This window comes from Thermobia domestica, chromosome 11, assembly GCF_964235325.1.
Source record: "Thermobia domestica chromosome 11, izTheDome1.hap1.1, whole genome shotgun sequence".
In the NCBI taxonomy this organism is placed as follows: domain Eukaryota; kingdom Metazoa; phylum Arthropoda; class Insecta; order Zygentoma; family Lepismatidae; genus Thermobia; species Thermobia domestica.
The window spans coordinates 236,786,070-236,808,121 of record NC_137464.1 but is presented as its reverse complement, the minus strand read 5'-3'; the positions used below and the strand labels follow the sequence as shown (position 1 = coordinate 236,808,121).

Here is a 22,052-nt window from a genome sequence, read left to right as displayed (position 1 = left end):
CACGAGACAAGATTATGAGGCTTCTCGTCTCAAAATTGAGATGCAAAAGTAATGTCTCGACTCGAAAAATGTATATTTTTCTATTGGAAGAGCGAGATGTGTCTCAACTCGAACTTTGTCAGGAAAATTAATTTCATTTCGTCTCGTACGCATCCCTATGTGCGCCTGGTTCGTAAAAATACATACCCACTACTGGTTGCTCTCCTAAAGTTAAAGGAAACTTGACAGAAGAACTTGCCACTAGAACTGGTTCTTAACAAATAAACAAAACAAAAAAAGTAAACATTCTATGAAAATGAAAAACACCTTTTTGTATTTAGCTTCACTTTAATTGTTTTTTATTGTCATCATTATACCTATTATCTTCGTTGTTAACAGATAAAAGAGGTTCCACCTGATCAGCAGGGGTTGAGAGATCTTCAATTGGAACTTTCCGTTGGTCAATTGCATGTTCTGTCCCATTAATAGTTTCTGGAAATGAAATATATTCAACCATTAGAGTTCTCATTGATGAATATGTTGAAATTTTTATAGTTTTTTTTACTGCTGAAACTTGCACTGTTATAGCCTATTATATATCATAGTACGATATTTAACGTGCAGCTGTGAATAGTAAAAGTTAAATTTTAGATAAGCTATATTTATATAAACAAGGACATAAACAAATACAGGATGAGTTAATAATCTGGACGCTCTTTCATTTTCTAACGTGAGAGGAAAAATGTGAAATCTGTAAATGGAAGACGGTGACAGAGAGAGTCGGAAATTTGTACGGTATATGGCGGCTATGCTCACATTTTGGTTACAAGTTAGAAATTTTTAATGGGAAGGGAGTATGATGAATATAGCAGTTTGACTTCAGAGATCCAAAGGAGTATTTTTTTTCTTTCATATCGTGTATGGTTTGCACGCTATGAACACTGTAAATTTGGAACTTACCTGCCAACGGCACACTTCTATGTGGCGGCCATTCCATCTAATGCAGAACAGTAATCATTTCCTACTATACACGCAGGAGAAATGTAGTCACACTCATGCTGAATGCGTTCCTGATGTGTGTCTGTATCGTGCGGTTTCTCAACATATAGAGGGTGTTTGAAAAAGAACTCCCTAGTTTTAAGTATAAATTTAATTAGGAAATGAATGAAAATTTACATCAATGAGTACATATCATAAAAGAGAATTCCTTCAAGTTTTGTTTAATGTTGATAGACTTCAATGTGGGATCCATTTGTGGCCCTGCACACGTCGAGACGATATTCCACTTCTCGCCACGTATTCACCAACATTTCAGGTATAAATGTTCCAACCGCCATTAGTTTTTGCTGTAGGGGGTTCACCACCATACTGACGTCTAAATTACGTTGCACTGTTTTAACTGAATCAGTTTTCACAAGCCAAATAACACACTACGTTTTCTGCTGCGGAGTACACATTGTTGCTGAGTTGCTCTGCACTGCACGCCTGCGTGGACTGAACTGAGGAAACGGAGGGAAAAAACAGCACTGGTGCCGTCTCAAGGTCAAGCAGACCTGCCAACTGCAGGAGAGCCAAACTTGGAGAGTTGATGAATCAAACACCACAAACTAGAATAGTGTATCCCATTTGTACAGCTTCTAGGACACATTAAAACTGGGAGTTCTTTTTTAAACACTCTGTATATCTGCTTCAGATTGCCCCACAGATAGAAATCAAGGGCGTGTGATGAGGTCTGGAGATCTGGACACCATTCCACAGGAACATAATAACCAATCCACTTTCCTGGAAGTTGTGCATCGACCTACTGACACACAATAACGTTACAGTGGGGAAGCTCTTTCGTGGCTAAGCGGTTAGCGTACGTGCGACCCTGGCGTGGGAGACCCAGGTTTGATTCAGGAGCTCATGTGGTTCGGATTCCACATTAATCGGTAGGTTCCGTCTCATATAGCCTCGCTGCTGAAAGGGGCGTTAAACTTAAAATCAACTCAACTCAACGTTACAATGGGGAGGGGTCCCACAGTGTTGAAAAGAGGGAACACATATGTCGTATGGATTCAAAAGCAAAGGAAACACACGTTCCTGCAGGATCATCAGGTACTGTCGATGGGAAAATTGATATGATACGGGCATCTTACATGCTACACCATATCATTCCCTTGCCATGACTATGTTCCTTAATAGATCAAGCCAGTTCGGATAACTGTCACACCAGTACTAACAATTAGGGCTGTTCCGATAATCGAATAATCGATAACAATTCGATAAAATTTCAAAACCGTTTCATCGATAAAGAATTTTAATTTTATCGAATTATCGAACTTTCGAGACTCCCGAAATGTTCGAGACTCTCGAAATGTTCGGGACTCTCGAAGTGATCGAGACTCCCGAAATGATCGAGACTCTCGAAATGTTCGAGACTCCCGAAATGTTTGAGACTCCCGAAATGTTTGAGACTCTCGAGATGTTCGAGTATCTCGACATGTTCGGGACTCTCGAAGTGTTCGAGGCACTCGAAATGTAAGAAACATTAGACAACTTCGAGACACTCGAACTGTTTGAGAGTCTCGAATTGTTTTAAAGCAGCAAATACAGAAATATATCAATATGATCGCATTTGTCGGGTCGCTTGAATATTTTGAAAAGTTCGGGATTATCGGAGTGTTCGGAAGAAACAATGTATTCGAATTTATCATAGTTGTATATAATATGTATTACATATATACAGGGTGTTCATTTTAAAACTTCTCTCCTTAGCAATGAAGTGAAAGAAAAGTTTTTTCCCCACAGATCTGTACAAGGTTTAAGCAGTCTGTCAGAAAAGAGAAAAAGGAAAAGAAAACTTGCATCACCTAAATGGAATTGGAATCCAAGACACCATTAGTCTACTAATACGAGTATTCACTTTGCCGATTGCGCCAATAACGGGACAGGCAAAAAAAATAATTTTACATATGATTTCGAGGGTTTAATTTAAAGTTCTGTATAGTGACAGCTACTGATATAGGTAGAGGTAAGGAAATTACATAAGGCTGAAGACTTAAAAAACTCCCGTATCGAAAACTAGCAGCGTTCACCCCGCTTCGCTGCGGTCACCCCGGAACGCAATAAACTTTGTTACTTAGATAATTTTTACTTTTTCGCTTTCAAGTGATATGATAAAAACCATAGAAGATTGCAGTAAATCTTAACATTATATCGCCTGTCATTTATGTTAACCCGCCCCGCTTCGCTGCGGTCATCCCGGTGCTGGCATATTGTAAAAGTGTCTGTAAATATAAGCAAATCAATTAAAAAATTTTAAACAGAAGATTCAAGCTATTTTCCGCTGTATATCGCCTGTCATTTATGTTAACCCGCCGAGTGACACGGTCATGCGGGTTGCATATAAATACGTTTATTTTTACCTATGATGAACTAACAAAGGATTTGTGGACACCTGAATGGTCAATTATCTCAAGACACTGGTAATTAAAAATTAAAGTGATATGATAAAAACCATCTAGGGTCCAAATCCTAATAACCCCCCAAAAATGAAAGAAATTGGTTCAGCCGTATTAGCGTGATGAGCGGACAAAGAATTGTACGTTCTCTTTTATATATATAGATTTACTATCCGGCGCTCGGATGCCTTCGAGTATTTGAGATTCTCGTGAAACAAACCTTGAGAATTTTGGGTACAAAGCTCTGTATTACAGGCCGTCCTGTCTGTCTGTTTGTATGTGGCATCCGACGATAACTTTGGGTTGCCATATTTTGAAATTAGAAGAGCGAGGGATTCTAAACCGTAAGTACTGATGTGAACTAGTGTATTAAAAATACTGACGATCCTCTTGACAATTTTTTTAGTGATTTCTTTGTTAAGTGACACTTCCAATGTACTTTTCTAACAAAACTAAAGTAAAGCAAATTTAGTTTTTGCCTTTAATGTTTTATTAAGTTCAACAAATGTGAGTCTCGAATTGTAAAGTAAGTATTACAGTAAGATATCTCTAATAAGGATATCAAGTTGTTTTTTAAAAAAAAGCGATATATGGCAGATGCTCATACGGTTTTCTCTCTAAAAAATACAAAACAATTTCTAAACTTTTATCATAAGAAAGCTAAAACATATTTAGGAATCTTGGTCCATCTCTTATAAAATTTCTAATCATTTTCAAAGATTACTACTTGAAACCATACTAACATACGAAATTACCACAGTTTCACAATATATGAAATACAGTATAAACATTTTAAAAGAAAAAATTGCTAATAATGAATCTAATCTAAACAAAATGCTAAGGATACCGTAGTTCAATTTGCAATCATTTCTGAATATATAAAGACTAGTTGAACATATAGATTACGTAACAACATAGACTTGTTCAGTTGAACTGCACAGAATGTTATCAAAGAAATACGCACCCATGAGATCATATATTAGTATTCATGGGTTGAACCAAAATGTTGTATGATTATGCCAAATGTTTTTACATTTTTCATTCCCTTTAACTGTTTTTAAAAAAAATCTCGATTGCATAATATATCATAAAATTCTACGCATGATACGTCTTTCATATTGTACAAAACCAGTGGTAATAATTTGGCAATTTCTACATTCATCTTGTTTCTGTCATCTGTCCATTCGCGATTGAGATTGACAAAGAAATCTAGCGGTTTACGTTGAATATAACAACACTTTATCAACAAAGTAGTCTTAGATTTTTCTCTAATCCAAAAAAAGCGGGTGGTTTTACGTGATTAAGAGATGATTAAGCGGGAGACGAATATAAGACCTGAAAATCAAGTAGTATCCGCTAAAATCAGGTAATATGGCAACTCTATGCCAGTAATCGCCTCCCAAACGTTGGCGGTGTTGTTTTGAAACACACTGTATAAAATAATGCACCATGTTGTTCTGAATTGAACTCTTACGTTTTTAAAACATACATTATTTGTCCAGGAAGCAATCTGCCTCCACCAAACGATGCTTCTGGATCCGTTAGTGTGTAGATTCATCATAATGTATATACAAACCGACTGTATAGAACATATGCTACACTGTATATTCACTGTCGAGGAAATAGATTTATTTCCGTTTTTCATCTTCATAAAACTTAGTGATGATTTCAAGGTTTCTCCCGGGTAGGCTTACCATACGTCCTAGATTCAAGCTTGGTCCGGAAAATTGTCTGGGACTAACTAATGCCCGAAAATTTAGGGAAAATGGAAGACAGGGAAATTTCGCTTGCAATTCTGTCTTGTGCTGATATTTATGAAAAAATCAATAGCGATGACGTGTTCTTCGCAAGAATACTTTAGGCCTACTCAGGAAAATAATTTCGACAATAATATAAAAATATTTTTTAAGTATAGAAAATGAGCATAAGCATTATTGGAACTTAAGATTAAACTTTTCTTAACTTCTTAATAAACACATATCATTCTTAAAAATATCCAGAAATTATGATAATCCTGCCCCGGGGGATTTTGAATACACGGAGGGTGAAAGTAGCAAAAATACTGGTAAGCCACGGTGAACATGATCAGAGATATGTTTGCGGGGGAATATTCCTCTTGAACAACCCCCTAAAATCACCACTGATTTGACTAACATTTATTTTACTGAAAGGCTAAAGGGGAGTCTGCACCCAAAGCATCAACATATCTGATTGCAGCAACGTGTGAACTAGTGGCCATTAACCCTTTCAAGTTTTTTGGTAGTTTTCGACCGCTATTTAGTTCCGGTTGTTTTTTTTTTTTTTTTTTAAATTTTCCAAGAGAGGAGGCATTCAAGAAAGACTTGGAAGGGTCTATACGCTTCCGAGCGTCAGAACGTAGGCGGCTATGACGTCATCAATTTACAAATTCCCTTTTTTCTCCTGAGGTATAACTTCAACATTTTTTGTTGAGCTTTTCTTTAAACCTAGAATCATAACATTTTCCATAAACAATCAGTGGACCCATTAGCTTTTATGAGATTTTTTTTCGGATCTCTTCGTCAACATAGAAGGGGGGTTCAGAGGGACAAAAGGGTAAAAAAGGAATATTTTTGACCAAAAATCCCACTTTTGCGATTTTTGCTCAGCTCGGCTATATGATAGAGACATTTGAATGGTACTTTCTGAAAACCAACTCGATCTTGAAGAGAACAACGTATGAATCATCATCCTACGATAATTAGGAACACGTCAGGAAATTTTTGGAATTTGTATAGTATCCTTGGAAAATTTCGGAAATATTCGCAGAAGAGGAAAATATCCCCCCCTTAGTATTGAAGATAGGAGATTGGCATTTGGTACAAGTAATTACTACCATAAGTAATATTTTTTAAAGTTATTTCCAGATCTCTATGCTAATCCAGGGCCGCGCCAGAGGGCCCCAAAACGGGGAAAAGGGGGGTTTTCTGCAAAAATCACTATTTTCCTAACTTGTAACCTCCTTAGGAACATCCTAGGGAGATGAGGGTAATACAATCTGGACGCCTGCTCTATTCTAAAGAGAATGGCGTATGAATCGTGATCCCACGATAATTAGGGACATGTCAAGAAATTTTTGAAATTTATATAGTATATTTGGGAAATTCTGGAAATATTCTCAGAAGAGGAAAATATTTTTCCCGTCCTTAGTATTGAAGATAGGAGATTGGTATTCGGCACAAGTAATTAGTACACTACGTAATATTTTAGAAAGTGATTTCCAGATCTCTATGTTTACCCAGGGCCGCACCAGGGGGAACCAAAACTGAAAAAAGGGATCTTTCAGCAAAAAATCCCTATTTTACTCAATTTTTCCCTCCTTAGGGACGTCCGAGGGACATGAAGGCAATACAATCTGGACGCACGCTCTATTCTAAGAGAATGGTGTATGAATCGAGATCCTACGATAATTAAGGATGTGTCAAGAAATTTTTGAAATTCATATAGGGTATTCTGGGACATTCTGAGAATATTCGCGGAAGAGGAAAATAATTTTTCTCGTCCTTACTGTTAAAGATAGGAGATTGGTATTTGGCAAAAGCAATTAGTACACTACGTAGTATTTTCGAAAGTGATTTCTGGATCTCTATGTTTACCCAGGGCCGCGCCAGAGGGCTCCAAACCGGGGAAAAAAGGGATTTTTCAGCAAAAATCAGCATTTTCCTCAATGTTTCCCTCCTTAGGGATGTCCGAGGGACACTCGGGTGATACCATCTGAAAGGCTATTCCATTCTGAACAAAACGACGTATGAACCATAATTTTACGATCATTAGAGACGTGTCAGAATTTTTTTTTAAATTTGTAGGGTACATTTTAGGGAATTTTTGGGCGTTTTTTGATGCTCTCTCAACATGGGTAAAAAGAATTCCCGCCCTTATTATTCAAGACAGGAAATTCGAAATTGTCACAAGTAATTAGTACACTACGTAGTATTTTTCCAAATTTTTGGAGATTTGTGCACAGACCCGGTAGAGCCTTAGGGGGCCCCAAACTTTGAAGAAGTTTTTTTGGGCAAAAATCCCGATTTTCCTCAAATAATCTCCTTCTGGTACATCATAGGGACATACAAGTGGTACCGTTTGAAAGGCTTTTCCATTCTGAGACAAACGAGATATGAACCATGATTCTAGGGTAAATAGGGATGACTGTCGGTGCTTATCTGAGACTCAAGAAAAACGCCGAAAGAGGCAAGAATTTAAAAGGGTTAACAGAAACCAAACACGACAGAAGATAACAAACACATTTGGCTTAGCTACAACATTTTAGCACCGTACGCGATTAATATGGTTGAGGTGTTAGGCGTATACTATATCGTATGAAGAGCAAATTACCCTATTTGTTCGTTTAAGACCGTATGACTGACAGCAAATAACAAACAAGAGATAAAATTCAGGAAGAAATTGAATTTCCTGTGTGTGTGTGTGTGTGTGTGTGTGTGTGTGTGTGTGTGTGTGTGTGTGTCTGTGTGTGTCTGTGTGTGTGTGTGTGTGTGTGTGTGTGTCGGACGAAAAAGCAATCCCTTTTTGTACGCTTTCCTTTCTCCTCACAAATACAACTTTGCAATAACTTATCAGATGAAAAAAAAAGTTGTTTGACTAGTTTGGCTGCAAGAAGGAATCATTGGAGAGGTGAAGAATACTACTTTTGATAATACCCGAAACTTCGATAATACTCGAACTTTCGATAATACCCGAAACTTCGATAATACTCGAAATTTCGATAATACCCGAAACTTCGATAATACTCGAAATGTCGATAATACCCGAAACTTCGATAATACTCGAAATGTCGATAATACCCGAACTTTCGATAATACCCGAAGCTTCGATAATACTCGAAATTTCGATAATACCCGAAACATCGATAATACTCGAAATTTCGATAATACCCGAAACTTCGATAATTTGAAATACTCGAACGGTTTCGAGTAACCGATGACAATTCGATAAATTTTCACTCTCGAAGTTCGATAGGTCCTCAGCCTTATCGAACACCCCTACTAACAATTATGTCGATTGACCTCCTCATTCAAACAGAAATAGGCCTCGTCGTTGAACTGTATGTAACGTGTAAGCAAGGGATCCAGTTCCTGTTGGTTCGTAAAAAAGCAGAACTACGCACTGATCTAGATAATTCTCATTTAGTTTATGTTGCATGTTCAGCATAAGGGTACCTGTAATTGGTATCTAATATCCGGAATAGAGAACTGGCTGATACCAATATTCTGTAAGATACGACGAATACTACGTTTAGGACGCTATAGAAACGATGCTAGAACCGCCATTGCTGTCTCCTTACTGGTGTCACTCTTTTGTGGCTCACTACGTGTTCTACTTTCCCCAGTGGCAGTTTCTCGGAATTTGGCAATCATGTACAGTACGTGATCGTGTTGTGCGATATTATATGTGTATCTGGGTGTCATCTGTTGTAGTCCTCTGTAATATCTCTGGATCTGAGTTCTCCGGATATCAAAATTATTTCTAACTCCTATTCAATTGCCAGAGGTATCTTAAGTTACTTGCAACAATAAGAGATTTTGTCAGTAACAATGAGAATTTTTAAATGTTCACGGATTATAAAATCATACAAGAACGAAAGAAGCAAATTACACCTTTGGATTCCTGAGCTCATATCGGTGTTACTTGAAATGCTGATGATCCACTTTCCATTTAAAATTTCAAGATGCATTCAAGATGCTAGAACGGGTTTCATATTTTCCTCTCGATTAAAAAAAAAAAAAAAAGTGTCCAGACTTTTGACTTACTCTGTATATTCATTTAATAAAACGTGAGCAAAGCCGCTTTTAAATGGGTCATATAATCAACAGTTTATCACACAATTCATATTACAGTTATTCTTGTAATATGTTTCATTATATTACCATTAAAAACATAAAATAATACTTATCTTTAAGGTCTTTAGAACATATTAATGGTCATATAAATATTCTGATAATGAAGTAGCTTTTAATAGGTTTTTGAAAATACTATAAATGACACTGTCTATTAAAGTAAAGAAGATAAATACAGGGTGAGTCAAAAGTCCTTGGACACCTGCATAAGTTTGAAAATCGACGGGAAAAGTAAAAAGTGATGATGAGGACAGAGGTTTAATGAGGGGCCGCAATTTTTGGAGTGTATGTCATTCATGGCAGCCATCTTAAAATCCGCCATTTTGGATTCAAGTCAACTTTTTTAAATGGGAAGGGGGTGTATGACATATCAAATAACACTAGCTTGAGCTCAGGAATTTAGTGGTGTAATTTGTTTTTTTTTTTTTTCTATCTTGTACACTTTAGAAGTTATTAATGTTCAAAGGTGGGAAATTACCTTGATACTGACCCAGTTCTCTCTTTGCTCCAGGTGATCTAAAATGGGTCTGACACGTGAACAGAAGATCGAAATCATCCTTATATCAGAAGAACGCAGCTACCGAACAATTGCAGCTGACTACAACAGACGGCACCCAGACAGAGAACCGGTATCGCACAGCACGGTGGCTCATGTGATCACCAAATTCCGGGAGACGGGCTCTGTTCAAGATAGGGCACGTAGTGGGCAACCAAAGACTGCCACCAATGAGGAAACTCAAACGGCGGTTGTTGCGTAGTTTGTGAAAAGTCCTAAACGAAGCACCCGTCGTGTGTCCCTAGCATGTGCACTAAGCCAATCCTCCCTTGTCCGGATATTGCACGCCAATCAGTGGCATCCTTACAAGCTGCACATGCAACATAAACTGAACGAGGATGACCCTGATCGCCGGTTGGAGTTCTGCGTATGGGCTACTGAACAACACGAACTGGATCCTGCGTTTGCCAAGAGCATACTGTTCAGAGACGAGGCGTATTTCACTTTGAACGGGGAGGTTAATCGACATAATTGTCGATACTGGTGTGACGCAAATCCGAATTGGGTTGACCCGAGTCGAGAGCATAGTCCAGCGAAGGTGATGGTGTGGTGTGGCATAGGGGACACCCGCATCATTGGGCTATTTTTCATTTACATCTTAACTGCACCACAGTATCTGATGCTGCTGCAGGACCTTGTGTTCCCTTCCACACTGAACGCTGACGGCATTTTCCCATCTTATTTTCAGCACGATGGAGCCCCTCCACACTATGGACTTGGTGTCCATGAATTGTTGGATGAACAACTGCCAGGGAAGTGGATTGGTCGCCGTGGTCCCGTGGAGTGGCCGCCCAGATTCCCTGACTTAACGCCCCTTGATTTTTATCTATGGGGACATCTTAAACAGATAGTGTATGCTGAGACAATCCGTGATTTGAGACACCTGGAGGAACGCATCCAACAAGCCTGTGACCAAATTTCAAGAGACATTCTCCTCCGTGTGAGGTCAGAGTGGTTGCGGCGACTACAGTTGTGCATTGCACGGGATGGACAACACGTAGAACATGTGTTGTAGCATTCAATATCAAGGTAATTTCCCACCTTTTAACATTAATAACTTCTAAACTGTACAAAATAGAAAGAAACAAATTGCATCACTAAATTCCTGAGCTCAAGCTAGTGTCATTTGATGTGTCACACCCCCCTTTCCATTTAAAAAATGACTTGAATCCAAAATGGCGGATTTCAAGATGGCGGCCATGAATGACATACACTCCAAAAGTTGCGGCCCCTCATCAAACCTCTGTTCCCATCATCACTTTTTACTTTTCCCGTCGATTTTCAAACTTATGCAGGTGTCCAAGGACTTTTGACTCACCCTGTATATACGATAGTTATTTGAAAAGTGGACATGGAATAATGCATACAAACACAATCATTTACTATTTGTCCTTAAAATTTTGTATTCTTATTCCTTTTCTGGTCTAGTATGAGCAGCAAGGCACCAATCGTACAGATAGTTTCTTCGGTTAAAATGTGAAATATTCGTTCACTTAAATTGCCTAGAGGTTCTGTAATACTACCCACCCTTAATCGGCAATCCTAGAGTTCCTAATTGTTCACTTTTTACATGTTTTTGTACTTTCAATAATTCAACTGTGGTCTCAAATTTTGCAACTTAAATTTAACTCATTTCCACGTCATACAATGATGAATTTTGTACAGTGACATAAGTCAAGACAATATAATACTTCATTCTTATCTGTATATATTTTTAAGTTAAATCTCGTCTTATGTTAAATAGTTAAATTAGATCAACCTTTTCGTATGCAACCAGTTTTACTCTTGAGTAAAACGGCATTACATAATACATAGGGTTTAACATTGACAAACTCGAAGAAATACAGATTTTCACGATTTTCCATAACACAGTTGAAAACAAATTTTAAAACATTCTTTATTAAAAAAAAATAACTAACAAAATAAAACAAATCATACTGAAACGTTATATTTACATATGACTAAAAAGAAAAAGCATAGGAACGCTCTCATCTACAATAACTTGATTTAGATGAAGTAATAAATTGAATTTATACATTGATTGTATATGAGTTCGCTTCTCGTGCTTTTGTTCTTAGTTACTGATTTTATATGAGTGCTTCCCATGCTTTTCTTCTTAGTTACTGATTTTATATGAGTGCTTCCCATGCTTTTCTTCTTAGTTACTGATTTTATATGAGTGCTTCCCATGCTTTTCTTCTTAGTTACTGATTTTATATGAGTGCTTCCCATGCTTTTCTTCTTAGTTACTGATTTTATATGAGTGCTTCCCATGCTTTTCTTCTTAGTTACTGATTTTATATGAGAGTGCTCCCCATGCTTTTCCCCTTAGTTATGCATATATAGAAATGTTTTTAAAAGGATTTTTTTGAAAACTGAATATTTTTAAAATTTGCTAGTGCGATTTATGTTATTTTGTTCTTCATTAGATATTTTTAAAACAAAAACTTATTTTTGAAACCTTAAACCGTAAAAACCTTAAACTTAGATGTCTACACTTTGCAGCAGATGAAAATTAGTAACTAGAGATTTTTCGTAACATTACATATTTTTGTTACCTTCATACACTATTTTATTAAATATTTAGTAATTATTTGATCTTCAAACTTTGCAATAAAAGAAACAAATCCATTACAAGTACACAACAATAGTTATCTAGATGTAACTTCAGCTAATCCAGAAAATAATGCAAAATTGTCACAACGAAAAATTGTTCATAATAATAGCATACCAGGTTTGAAACTAATAATGCTATTCTTAGTTTCAAGGACGGATGCGAATCGTGACAGATAGATATTTATAACAATTGGTATCCTGACTAATTGTGGATTGCTAATAATCGTGGTGATAGTCACTCGGTGCGGAAATGCCTTGTTCACCCCCTACGTATAATACACAAACCAACCAGTGACTGAGTGAGACTGAGCCGAATTATACCCCAAAAACGCCGGAAAAAGGCAGAAAATGAAAAATATATGCAGGTAACCTGATACCTACGGGAGGGGAGAGCATGACCAAGAACACGGCAGAGTGTCACACAAGCAATGTTGCCATCCCAACACAGACTTATAGTTTTTCAAATAGAACATATACCATTTTATGGCATTAAAACATGAAACATATGGTCATAAAACGTGAAAGAAAACAAAAGAACGCAAAAGGTGAGCTATCAGTGTTGCCAAATAAGGGAGATATGAAGCTGTAAAGTTGAGAAATTATGAGGTCCGTACAGAGAAACGAACAAATGTACAACAATAACAAGACAGCAGAAGGAACAAATAAACAGTAGGAAGTAGACTACAGCATGCACAGGATCCATTGACTAACGGGTTTTATACAGGATTCACTCAAAAAGGGCACATGTTAGAGTAGCTATAGAAAGAAGAAGTCTCATGTCACATAATGCGGAAATGTGAACAACAACTCTTCTTGTAGCGCAGTAATTCTATTGTCGTTTGTGTGTAGTCGATATCTCGAACCGTTCTCGAGAGCTATAAAACAAACTGTCTTGGGATTGAAACACTGTATAAAATCCTCCATGCATTCCAAACCACAGAAACGACGGCATAGTGCCTGAAAAGAATACAGAAAAGCTATGGCACGAAAGGTAATAAATTTATGATAAGAAAGTACGCTAGAATCGATTCACAAAGATTAATGACCTGTGATAAGTGACAGTTGAGAATATACGAAACGTTAGCATGTGAGACGAAGATAAAACACACTTCATTCAGGTTACCAGTAGTATACAGGCGCAAAATGCTTTAACATAATATACTAATACATACAACAGAAAAGCCATAGATAGTATGGCAAAATAAGTACATTTCTCGTCCTAGTCGCACACTCAATTTAACATATCAAGCCCTTTAGTTACTGGATGCTGTGCATGCTCTAGTTTACTTCCTACTGTACATTTGTTCCTTCTGATGTCTTGTTCTTCTTGTACATTTGTTCGTTTTTCTGTACGGAGCTCATAAATTCTCAACTTTACAGGCTATCTCTCCCTTATTTGACAACACTGATAACTCACTTTTTGCTTATTTTCCTTCACGTTTTATTCCAATTTTTTTAATGCTATAAAATTATAAACGTTCGATAAAGTATAAACGTGAAAAGTATAAGTTTGTGTTGGGATGGCAACACTTCTTGTGTGACAGTCTGCCGTGTTCTTGGTCCCATGTCCCCCTTCCGTAGGTATCAAGTTACCTGCACATATTTTTCATTTTCTGCCTTTTTCCGGCGTTTTTGGGGTATAACTCGGCACAGTCTCACCCCGGTCACTGCTTGGTATAACGTATTAAACGTAGCTTGTAAACAAGGCATTTTCGCATCGAGTCACTATCACCATGATGATTAGCGATCCACAATTAGTCAGGGTACCAATTTTTATAAATATCTAGCTGTCATGGTTCGCATACATCCCTTGTGAGAACTCATCAAATCGTTATCGTACAAACGATAAAGCAAAATTACTTTTAGATGTGTTTGTAACTAAGAAATTGTTGTTGATAGGAAATATGATAAACCAAAGATCTTAAATACATTAGCACAGTGGAAAAAAGTTCATTCCTAAATTAACCCCCAAATAATATTCAGGTGAATTTACGTATATTTTTATCCATAAATCCAGATTCATTAAAAAGAAAATATTTTTTACATAAACGTAACGAACTTTTCGTATTGCTCTTAATATAAGGAATTATTTGCTTATATGAGAAGAGTATTGGCACGCATGTTACGGTTTGTATTTACAATTTTCTTAATTCCATAAACAATATATGCATGAAGACTGCTTGTTGTATGTGAAGTAATCTTGCATAATAAAGGGGCCAACTCCACCTAATTAAAATTCCGGCGTGAGTTGGTGCTCACATAAATAGCCTCATTACGTCATTCGTAATCTCTATTTTGCATATAGACGTAAAAGGGAATGTAATTGATTATTCATCACTGAATATTACTTTTCTTGAATTATATCTGAAAGTTCTGTGATTGTGCAATGATAATATGTATGTGTTATTAAGGACAAGGGTCCGGTGCGTAACATACCATTTCTTGGTAGCCAGACCTGCACTTTTATGCGTTTTTGAGATATACGACGAAGAAATGATAAGTATTAGGGAAATATAAAGTTTTAAAGGAACGAAATTAGTTTAATTTCTTGCAGTAATTATCGAAGTAAGTTTTGGTTGTTGCTAAAGCTAGTTTTATCGAACTGGAAACCTTATAGCTAATTGTGTAATTTTGTGTTACAATTGGGAGTAACATATATATAATTCGTAGTCAAAATCTCTCAGTGAAGCGAAAATAGAATGAAAATATTTTACAGTGAAATTGTAAGAAGTAAGCTTCTGTTTCATACTACCTAGGTATAATATGATAAAACATTTTTAAAACACAAATAAAAGTTGTATTTTTAAATTCGCTCTGTGTGTGCTTACCAGATAACAAACTGTCAAGTTGCAGATTGTCGTTATAATGTTTTAGTCCAGCTATTCCTGCTTCTGTTAAAAGGAATTCAATTTCTGGTTTCAGTCCATGAAAGAGTATTGGCTGTTGCCGTTCCCTGAAATCCTTTATAATTAATTCAATTCCCTGCAAAAAGCCATTAAGATAAATTACATTATATTAATATTTTCTTTCACAATTTAAAATGTCTATAAAGTACATGAGATTAGAATGATGACTTGATGTTGAAGAAGGATATCACTTAATACTCAATATTGACCTTAAATATTTCTGTCTCTTCTTATGTGTCAATTACCTAAAAGGAAAGAATGAAGACTGGAGGCTTTCTGAATATGGTCGTGAAGAAGAATGGAAAGAATTGGCTGAGTCGAATGAAAAACGAATGAGGACGTGTTAGAAATAGTAGGGCGAAAAACAACAACGAAGGAGTGGATTCCAAAAGAGCCTAAGTCAATTTTTTGTCAATTTTGAAATATTGGTTCTATTAAGTTCTATTTCAGCATCTCCGTATATTGAACAGGGTTTCATGCCAAAACTCCATAAGTCAAATTAATTGTAGGCAAAAGAAAACAACGTTGTTTTCCAAAATGTCCTTAGTCAGCGGTATTGAAGTTATTTTCTAACTCATGCCTATAAATACTTATAAAACTCTTGCTATAGATGATTATTTCACAGTTATTTTACGAAAAGTAGGCAATTACAAGTTTGTTTTATGTAGATTACTTTTCTTTCACAGAAATACAATGATGGAAACACACACAAAATATTCGTCTCCTGAAAAACTTACTTTTTTGATTTAGGCTCTTTTGGAATTGAGCGAAAGAGGTTAAAGTAGATGGATGGTATTAAAACTGAAAATTCTTGCGTGAAGACGAAAGGTCGAGTTGAAAACTATGGTGCATGGGAGATTTTCAGTTCGTGGCAAGAAACATGCCAATAATGGCAAAATGTATATGATAATGAAAATTAAATGAAATGAAAATCTTTAAATTTTACGTCCCACAGTTATGCCAGCTAGGCTAAAGAAGACGATGATGAGAAATGAAGAAAATGGTGAAATGAAGAAAGTGGAAGTAAACGGGAGAACCCTGCGAAAACCCACGCATACGATGTTTGTCCACCACAATGTTGGCGCAAACTGGGACCGAACCAAGGACCCCATGCACCAGGGGAGAACGCTCTACCACTGAGCCACCTCGATCTCATACATATGATAATGATTATGTGTAAGAGATTACACTTTCAAGTTGTTTTCGGTTTATACTTTGAAGTCACCAATCAAATCACAAAAAAGTGAGTGATTACTACAGGCAAAGGGAAGAAAGCTTTAGAAAGCTAACACAAAAATTAATATATTCATTTAGCTTTCTTTCTTTCCTTATTTTGCAGCGATAAAATTTTATTTTTTACTGATGTGACTTCCCTCTAAAGCCGGCACTGGATATAACGAAAAATAAATAAATAAAATATTTTGTTCTTAAAACAAGCACAGATATCTTCCTTCTTGTTACTAATAATTTGAGCCCATAAACGTAAGATATTAAGATGACGTACACTCATGTCTAAAATGATTGTCGCATATCTATAACTGTCTTCTTGTAAGAATATAATTTGATAATGATTTTGCAGGGTACTTTTAATACTGATACTACGTGTATAATCGGGAAATGTATATTTGTGGTAAATTTCATAGGAAAATAATTATAAATACGAAAATTAGAATGAGTTAAACAAAATATTGCTAAATGGACAAGAAAGTTTTATTTTTCGTTTTATTGTTCTTATTTACTGCTCTTTTGACATGAAATTTTCCACACACATGTCTTTGCCGATTATACACTAACTAGCATTATAAGAAATACCGGGCGAATTCGTTATCAAATTATATTCCTACAACAACATATTTATAGACATGCGACAATAATTTTGGGCATGAGCGTACTTCATTTCTTACAAATAGTAAATTTCATCATCTTAAATATGACGTACATCAAGATAAATTCAAGGAGTTCCGTATAAATATAAAAATAAATTCATCAAATTAAGCAACAAAGTGTGGTCTATAAAGAAATTGTGACCTATAACGAAACAGATTAACTGTTATAAAAAAATGCACTAGTTATGGTATGGTTTCTGTTTTATAGCTCATTTGGAAGATGTCTTTTGAAACTGTGTTATTTTGTACCAGACAAAAAAAGTGCAATTTATCATACGAAGAGAAAGTTTTATGTGTTGGGTACAAACAATTAATAATGGTACATAACATTGTTTACTTACTATAAGATAAGAAATAACGATTATACGTAAACTATATGGTTAGTAAGTTATTGTCGTTGTAAATTTTCGTAACCATGAAACTATAAAAAAGAAACAAACAATTGCATGCAGTTTCTGTGATTTTTAGAAATTCTTCAATATTTTGTTAGAATTTTTACGCCTTACAATAGTCGTTCTACCACGTAATATCAATTTATAATATAATCGTCTTTAATACAAACTAACACAATAAGAACTATCAAAATATAATTTATTATCTTTTTAAGCAACATAGAAGCGGTTCCATCAAAAAGGCAGCAAATCATTAACAAGAGTTTTATTTGAAGTCTAATTAACATTGAAACCCTAGTTACCTTTATCAGTTACTACTTCTTATTAATGCACACTTATAATTAACAATTTAACATTTATAAATATAACAATAATGACCATAATCGTGGAAAAAATCACAAACATTATTTACCAATGGCGGATGGATGCACAATTGTATATTTAATTATCAATGTTTGTATGAATAATAAAAAAAATGAAATGAAATCTTTAAGTTTAACGTCCCACGCTTATGCCGGCGAGGCTAAAGGAGATGGTGATGATGAGAAACGAATGAAAATGGTGGAATGAAGAAACTGGGAGTAAACGGGGGAACCCCGAGAAAACCCACGCACATGGTGTTTGTCCACTACAAAGTTCACTTGGTGCGAGCTGGGATCTGTATGAATGATGTTTAAGTAGTGAATATTTGTAACGAATGTGAACATTTATGAACATTATAGCTACTAACAATTTCCTCTGCTAAATTATAAACAATCCAAGCCAAGCCTATTACTTTAGGTGAATAAATCCAAATTCAAATAGGACGATTGGCCGTAGCAAGGTTTCTGTGTGTATATACCGAAGCTCGGAACAAAAATGAATTCCACAACAAATCCATCTATTCTTACTGCATTCATACATCATGCCTTCACTGAGATGGAGAATACAAAGCTATATAACGTCAACATTTCTTCACGTCCCTAAGAAATTAAGAATATTAATAACGTTTTACAGAACCACGCTTTTCATTTCCACTCTAGAAACACGATGAAGGAAATGAGTTTCTTTGCAGCCTTCTGGACGATTCACCGTAATTGCTGTAATAATGGTAAGTTGCTGAAATAAGACTAATGATTTCCTGCTTTTCTGGAAAGGATGCTTCATACGTGAGATAAAATTATTTCCAATATGTTATATTAGTTTTATACTAGGATAGCAAATTATGATATGTACATTTGTATAAGAGAGCAACTTACGACTTTATGAATTGAATTTAAAATACTGGTGAAAGCTATATATATATGTATATATATATATATATATATATATATATATATATATATATATATATATATATATATAGAGAGAGAGAGAGAGAGAGAGAGAGAGAATTTTTAATTAAAACATTATCGACATTTTCCAACCACCGGAGCGAAAAGGCAGAAAATAATCAAAAAGCAAAAAGTGACATATCATGTTTTGCCCTGTTCATATAGCTTTAATTCGTAAATTGCTAGCTCTACAAAGGTACAAATCAAGTTTTGCCATTCTCGTTATAGAGTTTGTGCTAAAGGTTTAGCCACAAATGTTCTATTAAATTTGAGTACATGTTAATATATTATTTGGACTTAAATTTCTTTTTCATATTTATGTTAAGTGACATTATTGTTACACAACATGAATTTTTAAGTAGATTATTGGTTATAATGCAATCCTAAAGTTTGAGTTAATTATCCATATCCTGTGTCTTGTTATAAGTGTAATTTAAAATTTATTACTATTAGCTAATTACCGCGTTTTGCTACGTGATTTTGTTATATACTAGGGATTATATCTGTTAGCTACACTAAGGTTTATGTCTATTAGTCACATTAGATTTATTATATTGCTACATACTAAAGTTCATTCAACGAACCTTCTGATCCTGATGTAAACATTGTAGAATGGTATTACTCCGCCAGTCATCGGATGATTGGCTATCGGTCACCGCTTCTTTCGAGAAACACGTGCTTGTACCCTGTCGGCGTTTTGCACATTCCCCGCACGCAGCCATATTGTAAACTGTGATTCGCGCATAAAGTGGGCCAAACCCAGTTTCTACGCATGCGTATTCTCTTTTATTGCATTAATTAAATTTAGTCCTTAGATAGAGTGTTGTTTCTGTTATTTTACTGTCTGTAAATTGTATTTCTGGTAATGAGCCTTTTAGGCAACGAAAACATTAAAAAACAGCTTACTTGACAATGGACTATTTTCTTCTGCCGCATCCATGCGGCAAGGCTCTTTAACCAATAAAATGAAACAATCACCACGTGTATTTGTTTACATGAGGTACTGAACGTTCCTTGAATGAACTATAAGTAGGTGTTATTACTCTGCTATACTCAAGTTTATTAATCTATTGACTCTATTGCATTGGTATATGCATTTCTACATAGATGTTTTACTGTAAATATTACACTACGGTTTATATAATTGTAGTGTATTAAGTATTACTGGCATGATTACTGTAAGAGCGATTAACTGCATGACAAAACTGGACAATGTCAGCAAAACAACTGGTTCCAGGCTTTCTAACCAATGAAAGAGTTCAAGTTCATAGACAAATTGTGTGTGGAAGGATCATGAATACAATTGATCTCTATGCCAGACGTCCAGCAGTGTGTATACCACTTGATCAAGAGTCATAGAAGAGTCATCACCTTCAAAACTGGATCCTAAACGAATGAATGAAGTACTCTTCACAGATTATTCCAGATTTATTTAGTTTGCAAAACGATTCCTGTCGCACATTCGTTTGGATAGAATCTGAAACATGATTTAATCCTGGAAAGGGATCCCTTTCGTGGTGGTGGAATACTGGTGTGGACAGATATCGCATAGGGAGTGTATGTCTTCGTTGGAGATACTGTTAATACCCACTGTGAGAAAGTCGTGGAAATCTAACATGGCAACTTTTCAGAAGCGCATTTGGTTCAGACATTCGAGCCAACTGGTGGATAAATTTCTTAAAGGTTAAGACAAGATACGACGATACTCGTATCACCGCATGGACTTGTCAGCAAGTCTTCAGACAAATCCTACAGATCATGCCTGGAATTCATAAGGAAAATATGAGTTGTAAAACCTAAATGCTTCAACCATGGACAACTTCAGAGCTCTACACTGGCTTTCATAAGGAATGGAATTTGTTGCTCATAGGGATTTTGAAACATCTTCTAGAATACATTCCATGTCCTTGCATGTGTATGTCTGTTAAAGGTAATGACATGTTACATTAATCTTTCTAGTGATCAAAATTTTGAAAATTTTGTATCGTATCTTTCCAGTAAAAAAAAAAAAAAAAAGAAAGAAAAATTCATATATCTTATTCTACTGTGTAAGATAATTTTTCAATTAATTTTTAGTACGTTTTTTGCAATCTTAACACATCGGTAATAAAATATTTTTTATCCTGTCTTACTTATGCTTAACTTTTGGCTATTTCGCGTATAATGTTATTCTAAAGTTTATGTATCTGAATCAATTGTATTATTATGTGTAATTTTAAGAATGTGTTTCACCCTATTTTTAATAGTAAAATTTATGTATCTGTTGGCTCTAATACATTCTTATATACACACTTAAGTGTTATACTGATATTTATGTATTTCTAGTAGGTGTTTCGCAGTTACAGTATTTAGTGATTGGTTCTATTGAATTGTGACACGCACTTTAAAGGAGATGCTTAACACTAGTAAGCCTAATTTTTCTGACCCCCTAGACCTTAGCCCACCCAGAAGATGTCATTCCGACAAAACGTCTATTTCTATAAGGAACATAGAATTAAGATATGATTAATTATATTGAAATATGCTCTCTTAATACATATAGTTTAAAATTAAAACTTTTATTCAACATACATGTTGTAATGAGTTTTAACATCCAGAATGCTGAAAAGAAACCAGACTCTAAAATTAATGATATTTTTTAAAAATTATTTCTTTGTGTTTTACCAACTCATATCTTTTTTAAAACAAACTATTTTACGTTACTTCTAATACGTTTTTCTTTCACCAGGGATGTAAATAAGAAGACACAAATACAACATGCTATTAAAATAGTGACAATTATTGAAATAGTGAGATAGTGTGTTGTAGAATATACAAATAGGTGTTTTAGTGTATTATAAACGTATATAATAATATGTCTATTACTATAACGTAACGAGATGTTCTCATTTAATCTTTAAAATTGAAAAAGCTAAAAATAAGTGATTAGATACAGGAAATAAGCAAGTAATATGTTTACTTGTTTTAATTATTGTGGTTGTTACTTGTTATATATATATATATATATATATATATATATATATATATATATATAAGCCTACTGATCTTGAAGATACTACTCATTGTTACAGGTAATAAATAAATAAAATAC

The 22,052-nt window shown here is 35.2% G+C and overlaps 1 protein-coding gene across 1 annotated transcript in view; it reads right to left on the bottom strand.

The window, feature by feature from the left end:
* Positions 1-322: 322 nt before the first annotated feature.
* The window catches only part of LOC145665502 (sodium-independent sulfate anion transporter-like), a 113,516-nt gene continuing 91,786 nt past the window's right edge, over positions 323-22,052 (bottom strand). Inside the window, exons 11-12 of the mRNA XM_081732809.1 lie at positions 15,293-15,446; positions 323-471 (exon numbers count right to left, since the gene is read on the bottom strand). Coding sequence (XP_081588935.1) covers positions 323-471; positions 15,293-15,446 — 303 coding nt within the window. The remainder of the gene's footprint in view (positions 472-15,292; positions 15,447-22,052) is intronic.